The following is an 11,502-nucleotide window of genomic DNA, read 5'->3' on the forward strand; positions in this document are numbered from 1 at the left end:
AATTATCATTTGGAAGATATATAAAGGCATAAGACTTTATATGGGAACGGGGATGTTTATAAAAGGATGAGGGAGAAATTTCCATATAAACGAAGGTGACATTTGAGTTGGATCTTGAAGTATGAGCAGGTTTCAGAAGATTGAGATAGGAGGTACCAGATCCTTGAAGAGAATGAATATGATTAAAGACATAGAGCACATCATGAGAAATGCTGGACTGGATGAAGCACAAGTTGGAATCAAGATTGGTGGGAGAAATATCGATGACCTCAGATATGCAGATGACACCACACTTATGGCAGAAAGCAAAGAAGAACCAAAGAGCCTCTTTATGTAAGTGAAAGAGGAGAGTGAAAAAGTTGGCTTAAAACTCAACGTTCAGAAAACTAAGATCATGGCATCTGGTCCCATCACTCCATGGCAAATAAATGGGGAAACAACAGAAACAATAACAGACTTTATTTTGGGGGGGGCTCCAAAATCACTGCAGATGGCAACTGCAGCCATGAAATTAAAAGATGCTAACTCCTTGGAAGGAAACCTAGACAGCATATTAAAAAGCAGAGACATTACTTTGCCAACAAAGGTCCGTCTAGTCAAGGCTATGGTTTTTCCAGTAGTCATGTATGGATGTGAGAGTTGGACTATAAAGAAAGCTAAGCACCCAAGAATTGATGCTTTTGAACTGTGGTGTTGGAGAAGACTCTTGAGAGTCCAAGGGGATCCAATCAGTCCATCCTAAAGGAAATCAGTCCTGAATGTTCATCGGAAGGACTGATGTTGAAGCTGAAACTCCAGTACCTTGGCCACCTGATACGAAGAACAGATTCATTTGAAAAGACCGTGATGCTGGGAAAGATTGGAGGTGGGAGGAGAAGGGGACGACAGAGGATGAGATGGTTGGATGGCATCACCTACTCGATGGACATGAGTTTGAGTAAACTCCGGGAGTTGGTGATGGACGGGAAGGCCTGGCATGCTGCAGTCCGTGGGTCTCAGAGTCAGATGCAACTGAAGTGAATTGAAAGACATAGAGTGGGATCCTTGGAGCCATTTGTGATGTAGATTGAAGGTAGATTGGGGCCTGGATTCAGCCTAAAGATTTTGAGAGTAGGGTAAAGAAGCTGCCTGCCCATGCAGGAGACATAAGAGACGTGAGTTTGATCCCTGGGTTGGGAAGATCCCCTGGAGGAGGACATGGCAACTCACTCCAGTATTCTTGCCTGGAGAATCCCATGGACAGAGGAGCCTGGTGGGCAGCAGCCCATGGGGCCCAAAAGAGTCAGACACTACTGAGGCGACTAAGCACTTAAGCACACACAATGGGAGTTCACTGAAGGTTGGAGATAACAGGGAGAAGAGTACTTTTATGAGGTTGATATTGTGGTGGCCTGTGTGATGAATGACCAGTTTGGGGGCCTCAAACTTAGACTGATGGAAAAATAAATGGAAAGGATTCATATTCGGGGAACATAAGTCCACACCAGTGGTTACAGCAGATAATTAGCCAAAAATGAGGAGGCAAGGAAGAAAGGGGTGTATTAAACTAAGCTCTCCATTTCTTTCCTTTCCCATTTTTTTGGCTGGCTTATGATGTCTGCACTGTTCTCTACTAGATTATTCTGTACACTTGAGCTTCTTCATTGTTTCCTCTTTTTCCCTGTCTGTGTTTCTCACTTCCAATGAGGCCTCCTTGGATTCCACTCTGTGTGCCTTGGCTGTCCACGTTTTTCATTGCTAGTAAAGCTGGTATAACTGCATTCTTTAGTTCTAATATATGTTGATTCCTCCAACTTTCTGGTTTATGCCTTGCCTGATTAAATGACCTAAACCTGAACTCCAGTCACTGAAGGAAGTCCACCAGAATCCTCCCTGTCTGAGCAGGCCACAGGTTCTCCTGCTTCTTCATTTTCTCCTGAACCCAGTTGTTATTTCTTCTCCAAATAGCACCACTCCAAGGTTGTCTTGAACATTTGCTGAATCATTTAGGGTAAAAGGGTCTAAAATTTAAAATTGAATGCTTTATACTACTGTTCTTAGGAGTTACTTAGCCATCCCTAACACTAAGGATATTGCCTTTGTGCCTTAGACCTAGCTTTATAAAAAACAATGATCAGTGGTTAATGTCTTTAGAACCAAACTGATGCTCTATAATACATCATGAAGAGATTAGATTCTAAAGAGGAAATTCAAAAATAAACTGAGTCTTGTGAAGGAAACTGTACTTCAAAGTTCTTTTTAAGAATGCTCTTCTGTTAGTAAAAATTGGGAAAGGGATGTTTAATGTTCAAAATATTTGTAATTGGATAATTGAGATAGACCAGCTGCCACTGAATCTTTCTTACTAGAATAGTATTCTGATAAAATTTGGGTTGAAAAGAAAATGTTTATTTAGTATGTATTTTTTCCTTTATAACTAAGCTCATTTGATGATTTTATTAGACATGTGAAGTGGCTAACCTGCCTCACACATTTAGTATTCAATGATGACATTCATTGATTTTCAAATCTATATTAAACCATTAAACCTTCAAGTAACTTAGTATGATTTATAAATATTTTTGTTATCTGTGTTTGAATTTTTAAATTTTCTTTCTAAAATAAATGCATTATAGACAAGTAGATTGTAAAAAAAAAAAAACAAAAAAACAGAAGCCTGAACATGGTAACCATTAATTACATAGTGAAGTGTGGTATTTCTGGAGTATGCAATTTTAGAGTAGTAAACATTATAATTTTTATCATATATAGCAGTGAAATATTTCTCATTTCATGCATTTATTTTTCAGTAAAATTTATTTTTTGTAATTTTATGCTCATTATTTACTGCAATGTGTTAATATTGTTAACTTATACATCAAAGGGGTTATTCAATTATTTAGAAAGACTGGTATTACACCCACAGCTCTGCTACTGGCTAGATGAATGACCTTGAATTATGTTACCATTATAGTCATTTTCTCATCTATAAAATGAAGGTCTCAACCTCATTTTTTTCTCAGATTTTGTAACTCATAGTAATTTCAAAACAAATCCTATACAGTTCTGAAAAGGATCTCACTGTCAATTTGGCACTTGAGTCATCTGCTCAGTATCACTACTTAAGTAACAGGCAAAGAGCCCCTGCCAGGATAGAAGTATATAAATCACCCATTCCCTCTAGAGGCTGCTCTGATCACTGGCTGTTTCCTTTTCCAAGTCAGCTAAGGTATCTCTTCTTGACAGTTTCAATCATTAGAATCATATAAAACAAACATTTTCTAACTTCTAGTGTTAGAAACCAACTATATTGTGTTCTGATTTTTCTTTTTCTTTTTTTTAATCAAACATCCCGTTTCATCTGTTCTCTTATAACAAGGTTTTGATTTGTGCTGTTTGTATAGATTTGTATAGTTTTAGACATATGGAATAGACATAGTAATTGGAATTAGAATTTGTAGATAGGATATGAATGTTGGAGCTGATGGATTTTGAAGTATAGATAATAATACATAAGAAAATGATATTTTAACATTTTATTAATAAAGTCTTTATGAACTAGAGATTAAAATAATGCTAGTGTTAAAATAATGCTTACTATATCCCAGATCCTCTTCTCTGCTCTCTGAATGTATTATCTCATTCAGTTTTTAACAGCAGTCATATGAGGTGTGGACATCTCCATTTTGGAGATTAGATAACTGAGGTACAGAGACATTAAGCACTATGAAGTACACATTGTCCCAAAGATATATTGAAACTGTGTTATATAAATTGTTATTAGAAAATAGTTTCTTCCTTTCCAATACACATACTACTATAGTGTTTGACAAGTCTAATATTGTTCACGTCAGTTGCCGAGTATCTAGTTTTATATTAGTTTATAGAGTTTATTAAGGGCCAGTGTGCTAGTGTTTTCCATAGTTTATCTCATGTAATCCTCAAGGCAACTCCATTAGACAGATATTCATTTTACCCCTAGGTTATGACTGAGGACACTGAGAAGTTTTAACTTGTTCAAGACCACACAATAGGTAGAACAGGAAGTAGTAGAATTAGTTTTGAGTTTAGTCAGTCTTGAATGTGTTGCGAATGCTCTAATCATTAGGCATACTGCTGACCAGACAAATGCTTCTTTAGCATATTTGCCTTCATTGGGGCAAAAGTAGATGTTTCTTCTTGGTCAGCAATTCCAACTATACAAGAAGCTTGCCTCAGGGAAGCCCTTTGAAAATATATAATTCCCTTTTTTTCTACATTAATTTGTAAGTAAACTTATTAGAAGCACATGGAATGAATACAAAGTCAAGGCTTGACCTCTGATATAAAAGACCACACTAGTCTTCTGTCCTAGGAAGGTAGCACACAGGATAAGTCATATTGCTTATTCTGGAAATTAAGTGAAATTTTAGAATGGAAGAATATTAGTGATAGCTTTTTAGTGTTTTCAAAGTTAAATCTAGATTTAATTAGAATTAAAAGCAGATTTCTATGATATCTAGTGTTTCTGTTTTCAAATTCCTATCAGTGTTAAGTACAAATACATCTTTGGGTTGTCTGCTAGTCTCCATTGTATTTGCATATAAGTTCAAGTTAAATGCACTTCTGTGATAAATGATGTGGTCGCTTCCTCTTGCATTATGCTTATCTAGTAGTGCTTAACCTGCTGACAAAGCATTTCTCAGAATATCAGGTTTAGAATGTGCTTAAAGCTCATCACTTGCAGACTGAAATGCTGAGAAAAGTTAGCACATGTGACTGTTCAACAAGGGAATTCAGCTCTTCCTGTCTGTTTCCTTGTTATTCAGTGAGTGACTTCTGTTCATTCTGTTTACTTCTCATATGTTGATAAGTACGTTTCTCTGAAAACTATGTTTCATGTTATATTCTTTTTTTCTTGTACAATTTTGTTTTTCCTTGCTTTGGAGGTTATTCAGTTTGACATGGTAGTTCTTCAGTAGCGCTTTGTCTGTGATTGTGCCACTTTTCACTTTCTTTTTCTCAGTAGAACTTAGAAGCATTAAACACATCTCTCTAATAAATATTGAAATGAACTTTTGCTGTGATGTGTGACTAGTTGGCAATTTCACCTCATATACACAGATGTAAATATCTGAAGAGAATGATAAAATTTTGTTTACCACAATCAAAAAAGTTACCTCAAATTGCTAGGCATCTAAAAGTACTCAGAAAATATATTGATAGGGAAGTAAATACAAGAAACGATGAAAGTTTTGAAAATAAGTACAAATGAATGACTTTTGAAATTTGGCCAAAATTAGTGTATTTATAATCAATGACCAGGTCTTTACAATGTCATGTATTCTGTCACTTGTTGTACAGATCTACTCAAATAGCTAGTTGGGGATATACTTTTCATAATTGTAACAAAGCATTTCCAATGTAGTCTTTTATAAAAGAGGCAGTGGAAGCCCGGGGAGTAAGAATCATCTGAAAATTTCCTCCCTGAGACGCTCTACTTGAGTAGAACCAGTCCTGTACTGTACTGATTACGTGTACTTGTTTTTAGCATAGTTGCATGCTTTCTCAATCATTATTGCTATATTTGATGAGAAAATACCAAACTGCTATTTTTAAAACATTTATTGATTGAACTACATATTTGCTTGTATAAATGCAAGCCCCTCATCATTTTTATGCTTTCTTTTTTTGGTTAGTAAGGTTTATTTTGACAACTACAAGTAATAAGAGTAATACAAGAGGCTACTCAGTGTTTCTAATGATAGAATAGTTCCAGTTTAACTAGTAAAAACCTTTGCAAGATCATGGCATTTAGATTCAGGGCATCTGTCTCTTTGGACCAGATCATATGTTATTTGAATCTACCATGGTTATTTTTAGTGTTTCATAAGACATAGTGCAGATCTGCTGTGATCTTTAAATGTTAATGTTCTTTTCTTATCACTTTACTGTGTAGATACCCTTCATGAGACCCAACTCTGCCACAGCTCATCCTCGGAGGCAATCCTGGAAACCTCTTTTATAAGTGTGATTTTTAAAATGTGGATTACCCTCTCAATAGAGTACATAAAGTAAAGGAGAACAGCTATCTTGTCCTTCCCATAAGCTTATCACTGCAAAAAGTTGCCTTTGCTTGTCAGGTTTGAATAGAATGTAATTGATTGATTTGTTACTTGGACTGACAAGGCAATTACTTTGCCTCTATGGATTTTTTTTTCTCTTTTTTTTCCCTCCAACTTTTTTTTAAAATCAGAAACATTTGATATGTACATTGTTGAAAACTACTAGATAATGTCTTGTCAGAATTGTCCATTAAGTAATGTCTTCCCCTCTTGCTTTTTTGGCAAATGATATACAGTGTTTGGACTTACTAAAGAGTGTGGAAGCCTGTGGGACTTACATGCAATGTGCTACTCATTGTTGTTGAACAAATCTAGTATCAAATAAGAAAGATAATGCATTCCACTAGTCTGCTGTTCTGTTTCATCCAGCTAATACATATATTCATATATGAAATGCTACATTGGGAAACAACTGTAGACTATATTAAATGTTACTTTTATTTATAATAATTCAGCGAAAATGAAAACTTGTGAAAGAATATGCCATTCTAGTTTTGACTCATTAGTTCTAGTGTGAAAGCACTAGTATTATTAGCATGCAGTTTTTACAACTTCAGATTTTAAATAAATAAGATATATCCGTGTTGATCTCTAGATATTTTTAGTAACCAAACTTACTGAGTCTTCACTGACTTAATACAAACTTTCTCTGTTCGGTTTAATTTTACTTTTCTCAAACGTAAATATGAGGTTACAAAATAAGGAGAGAGATACAAAGCTTATTGACTATACAACCTGCCAAATGAAAGATCTTCATCAACATCTGTATCTTTCCAAAGGTTTGCAGAATTAAAATTTGATCTTCAAGCTTTAATGATCCAGTTTTAAGTCAACGACAGAAATATGTTGAATATTTCGTCACTTCATCTTGAACTGATTTAGAAGAGACTCTTTGCTGAAATTGAAATGCATATTTACATGTAAATTGTCAACACGTCTCTTGGAATTACCTGATTTATAGATGTGGTTTGGGACATCTTTTCAGGTATAGTGGCAATTGAAAATAGTTTAAACATTAGGAATAGAGTAGGAAATGTTATAGATAATCAAAAGCAAGTGTCAGTATAAAGTTGCTATATGCTAGTAATCTATAGTTATACTAAGGAACCATAATTATTGGATATGTAATAAAAGTAGAATGTATATAAAATATGTATAAACTGAGATCATCAACTTATTGAAAGACCTTGTAACATTGGAGGAAAAATATTAGTAACCTGTAGCAAAACCAGTAGGCTTTTTTTTCCTTAGGAGAAGGACTCACTATTTATTGCTATATAATCTTAAGAAAAAGTTGGTAATGATTACTGTTGCTGAATTTTAGCTGATTTTAAGAAAAATGGCAGATTTCCATTTCCTTAAAAAAGGAATTGCTAATGCATTGGGACCTGATCCTCCTTTGATATATGATGAGAAATTACTAATGGTCATTTTATTTTAGACTTTTTATTTTGAAAAAATAATTAATAAGTCTTATGCTTTTGATGTCAGTCTATCAAAATCCTTTCCACCTTTTTCTGTTTGTAATAACATATTGTCTTCATTCTCTGTCTTACTTTATACTTCTGTGGTAGATAACCTGTTCCATATTTGGTGCTAGCTCTAAGAATCTTGGTCACAGATCACAAATATAAATATAAAAATGTAAAACACAGAATTCATAAGATCATTCTTCCTACAAACCTGTATTTGGAGTAGAACTTTCGAATAGAATAGGATAAAACACTTTCTCCTAATAATCTCCTAGAGACTCTTATATTTCCAGGGAACAGAATTAACCCTTTTCTGAAATTGGTCCAGTTGTTATTCAAAGGAGATATTAGTGTGTACTTAAGGAAATATACACTAAACTGTTCATATTTTACAGACATATATAAGAGAAAACAGCCAAACAAGTGAATGATGGTTCATTGTCTCATAATAGGGAAAGGAAAAAAATACTGAAATATCAAGGGGTAAAATAAATAACTCTGAGATACAAGAAGAATGACATGACAGTATATAGCGGTGGTTCTGAAACTTTGTAGGACATCAGAATCACAGGGAGAGTTTGTTTAAAAGCAGATTGCTCACATACCACCCGTCTTCTTTTAGTCCTCTGCATTTTACTCCCTCCTCCTTCTCCATGCAGTTCCTGATTAAGTGGCTCTGAGATGAGGCCAGAAAACTTTCTTTTCTAACAAGTTCCCAAGTGATGATGCTGCTGCTGGCCAGGGACATCCTTTGACAACCGTTTGTATATAGTATTTTTTAAAAGAATCATGGTGTTGTGCTTGACATCAATTGATTGTATGTGGCTTTAATCTCATTAAAGGGCCCTTAAATTTTCAAAAATATTTATTTCTAGGTAAAAGAGATTCTGGTAATTCTATTTACAACACATTCAGTATAACTTCTTTATTATACATAAGTTCAATTAAATAGGTGTTTATTTTATACCTGTTATGGAGATCGCAGTATTTTAGGCACAGAAATGAATCAAGGCACATAGGCTTTGTCCATAGAACTTTGTTAAAATTTGAAATTAGGATTATGTTTAACATGAAAGCGGAAATTAGCCTTAACCTTTATCCATTTTAAGTTTGTAAATGAAATTTTTTATCATTTATATATCATTGTTATTCATGTGTTTGAGTGTTTATCTGATTTTGCATTTTTAATAGTAAAAATAGATTGATTACTAACAAATAATAAGAATATTCACAGTCACTATCCTATTTCCCTGTTTTTACATCATACACTTAAAGAGATCACTATTTTTAAACGCTTAATATTCGTTATTTGACAAAACTTAACACTGCTTCACTTGTTTCTCAGTATGGGAATATTTTCAAAAATCTTCTCAAGGAATTCAGAAGGACTCTGCAGCAGAATGATATATTGACATCATTAATTTTTCTTTAAATTTTCTGGAATCATTTCAACAATTAAAACTTGTTTAAGAGACTCAGCTTTAGAGTTACATGATATATGAAGGCAGAAATTTTTTCCTACTTGTCTGAGTCAGCACTTTGTCAGTTTGCATAACACTAAGGATTGTGATTAAAAATATTTCTGATCTGGACATGCTTTGCAAATGCTTCTTTTTTTTTTTTTTTAATTTAATAAAAATGTAGGCCTCTTTGTCCCAGTACTCAATCTTAAGACTTTCTGTAGGCCTGCTGATAAGATTCACTGCTGTTCAGGTACATAAGATATAATGAAGTTGGATGCTCATGCTGGGCTTTGTAAATAAAATGAGATTGACCTCCAGCCATTATGTCATTTATCTAATATACGTTGTAAAATCAAGATCTACACTATTGATTAGAGAATAATTAGTTAATTATGAGCAGGGAAATACAAAGTTATGTGGGACTTGAGCACAGCAGGTTTTACTGCTGAAAGATTTCCAAGGGCATGAGCAGATGGAGATCAGTTTATTACAGAACGAAGCAGACATGTTTCAGGTATGAAAATGTCTCATCGTTCTCTCGTGCTGTGAAGAGGAACTTGACCTTATTGTGCATTTTCATATGAACTTTTTTGTTTCATGTTTTATTTTTTTCCTTTCACTTTTAATCTTATAACTTGGCTGATGCAGATGTAGCAAGCTGAATTAACCCCATTATTTAAGTGAAATTAAAAATGAATTTGGATTTTAATAATTATCCAAATGTTTTTTCCAATTAATATACTTAAATGTGTAAAGGATATTTTTGTGTTTCCTACCACTCATTCATTCATTATTGCATGTGATGGAAGTCTGTAGTGGCATTAATAAAAATATGTTCAAGAACTCCATATTAGTCATTATATGTGAAATATGTTATAATAGATGTTTTCTAATTATTTAGAAAATGCTCATATAGGTTATTTGCACTGAAAGTGTTGTAAAAAGGAATAAAGTTTGCCTTTATTGATATTAAGTGTTATTCTAATATTGGTAGAATGCAGAATTTCGTGCAAGCTTGTGTTATTTTAGAGGTGATTTAACTCATGGGACACAAACCTGCATTTTCTCCATCTGCTAAAATGAATAATTGAAATAATTGGCTACCATTCAATAAAAGAGTCTATTACTACTGGTTAATAATACCTTTGTGTAGGTGTTCTAACTGCTAGTAAGATTTTATGTAAGTAATCTTATATTCAAATACAATTCTTTTGATTATTCTTATATAGAATTTTTACATAGAAGTGATGAAAAAGGAAGAAAATCCAACCCACAGTTCTCTTGATACTTAATTGTGTGTGTTTCTTTTTATAAGTGAACCAATGTAATAGTGTACATTGTCAGAGTCAGTTTTGTTTTACTCCGTATAGACTTGAAAGGGATCTATCAAACGTTCATTGACGTAAAAAATAGCTATGATTATGGATCATCCTAGTTATAATACATGTACATCACTTTTCAAGTCCCATGTTGTGGATTTCTGTTCTTCCTGAAATTTAGCTGATCATCTAGCTATAAATTATATATATATATATAATTATATATATATATATATATGAGGTACACTTAACTTATTTTGGTTAAAAAGTAGTTACTTAGTGTACTTTCCCAATAAAATTATCAATTGGAAATTAAGGGAGTTTAAGAAACCCTTTGCAACACTAGCCTGTCTCTTAGGTGTAGATGGAAATGTTTCTTTTTACTTATATGCATATTCTCAGTAATCAGACAAACACATGATTGATTGCTTCTATGGATCACAGGACATATGAACATAAATCATTTTCTTCCTCTTCTTTGTCTAGGGTGCTATACTTAACCGTATGCTAAGTAAGTATTTTAAATACGTATAGAACTATGTTTATTTGGTCACTGTATTTTGTTAGATGAATGTGTAAAAGACTATATACATATAGCTGCTTTATTGTTTAAATCTGTATCCATTATGAATCTGATGGGTAGGAAGTTGTATTTAGTAAGAATCTAATTAATCAATCAGGTTTCCTTTTATTATAAATGGGATTTATTTTATCTCATTTAAAATTGTAATTTTAGAATGTCCTATAATATGTTAATGTGTACAAGTTTATTAGATGTTTCAAGGATATTCTTTAGGCATCCAGTTTGCATTTTATTAAAAAAAAACATTGTGTTTCTTTATACGTTAGTTTTATATTATCTTTTGCTATTTTAAGACATTGTCTTCGCATTTAATATATGTGCCATTGGTATACTAGTCTGTTTTTTTAACATAGACACATTTTTGTTATTTAATAAAGTATATTGTGTTATATCAGTATGCTTTTGTGGGTCAATGACTGCTTTTTTCATAGTATTTATTATTTTGATAAATATGTTCCATATTATGTGTTACAGTTATGTATTTCCAAGTATATGTCAGAATTAGATGTAGCAGTCATAGTAATTGGATCAGTAATTATTTCAACTCTATTTCAGTTTTTTGGTAGCGGAATGATCGCAGAT

General features: G+C 33.2%; 1 protein-coding gene across 15 annotated transcripts in view; it reads left to right on the forward strand.

Annotated features, from left to right (window-relative positions):
• The window catches only part of PHF14 (PHD finger protein 14), a 194,940-nt gene that overhangs the window by 125,707 nt on the left and 57,731 nt on the right, over positions 1-11,502 (forward strand). For 4 of the 15 annotated variants that reach the window (XR_009600335.1, XR_006059601.2, XR_006059602.2 and 1 more), the window contains exon 17: positions 10,824-10,848. The exons of 6 other annotated variants lie outside the window; for them this stretch is intronic. Coding sequence is in view for 3 of the 9 variants with exons in the window: in XM_042248415.2 (XP_042104349.1) it covers positions 10,824-10,848 (25 nt within the window). In the remaining 6 variants the exon portion in view is untranslated. Of the gene's footprint in view, positions 1-5,917; positions 11,316-11,502 lie in introns of those variants that run through there. 5 more of the 15 variants (XR_009600334.1, XR_006059599.2, XR_006059600.2 and 2 more) reach the window with 3 other exon arrangements.

The sequence above is a fragment of the Ovis aries genome, chromosome 4, assembly GCF_016772045.2.
Source record: "Ovis aries strain OAR_USU_Benz2616 breed Rambouillet chromosome 4, ARS-UI_Ramb_v3.0, whole genome shotgun sequence".
NCBI classification, from domain to species: Eukaryota; Metazoa; Chordata; class Mammalia; order Artiodactyla; family Bovidae; genus Ovis; species Ovis aries.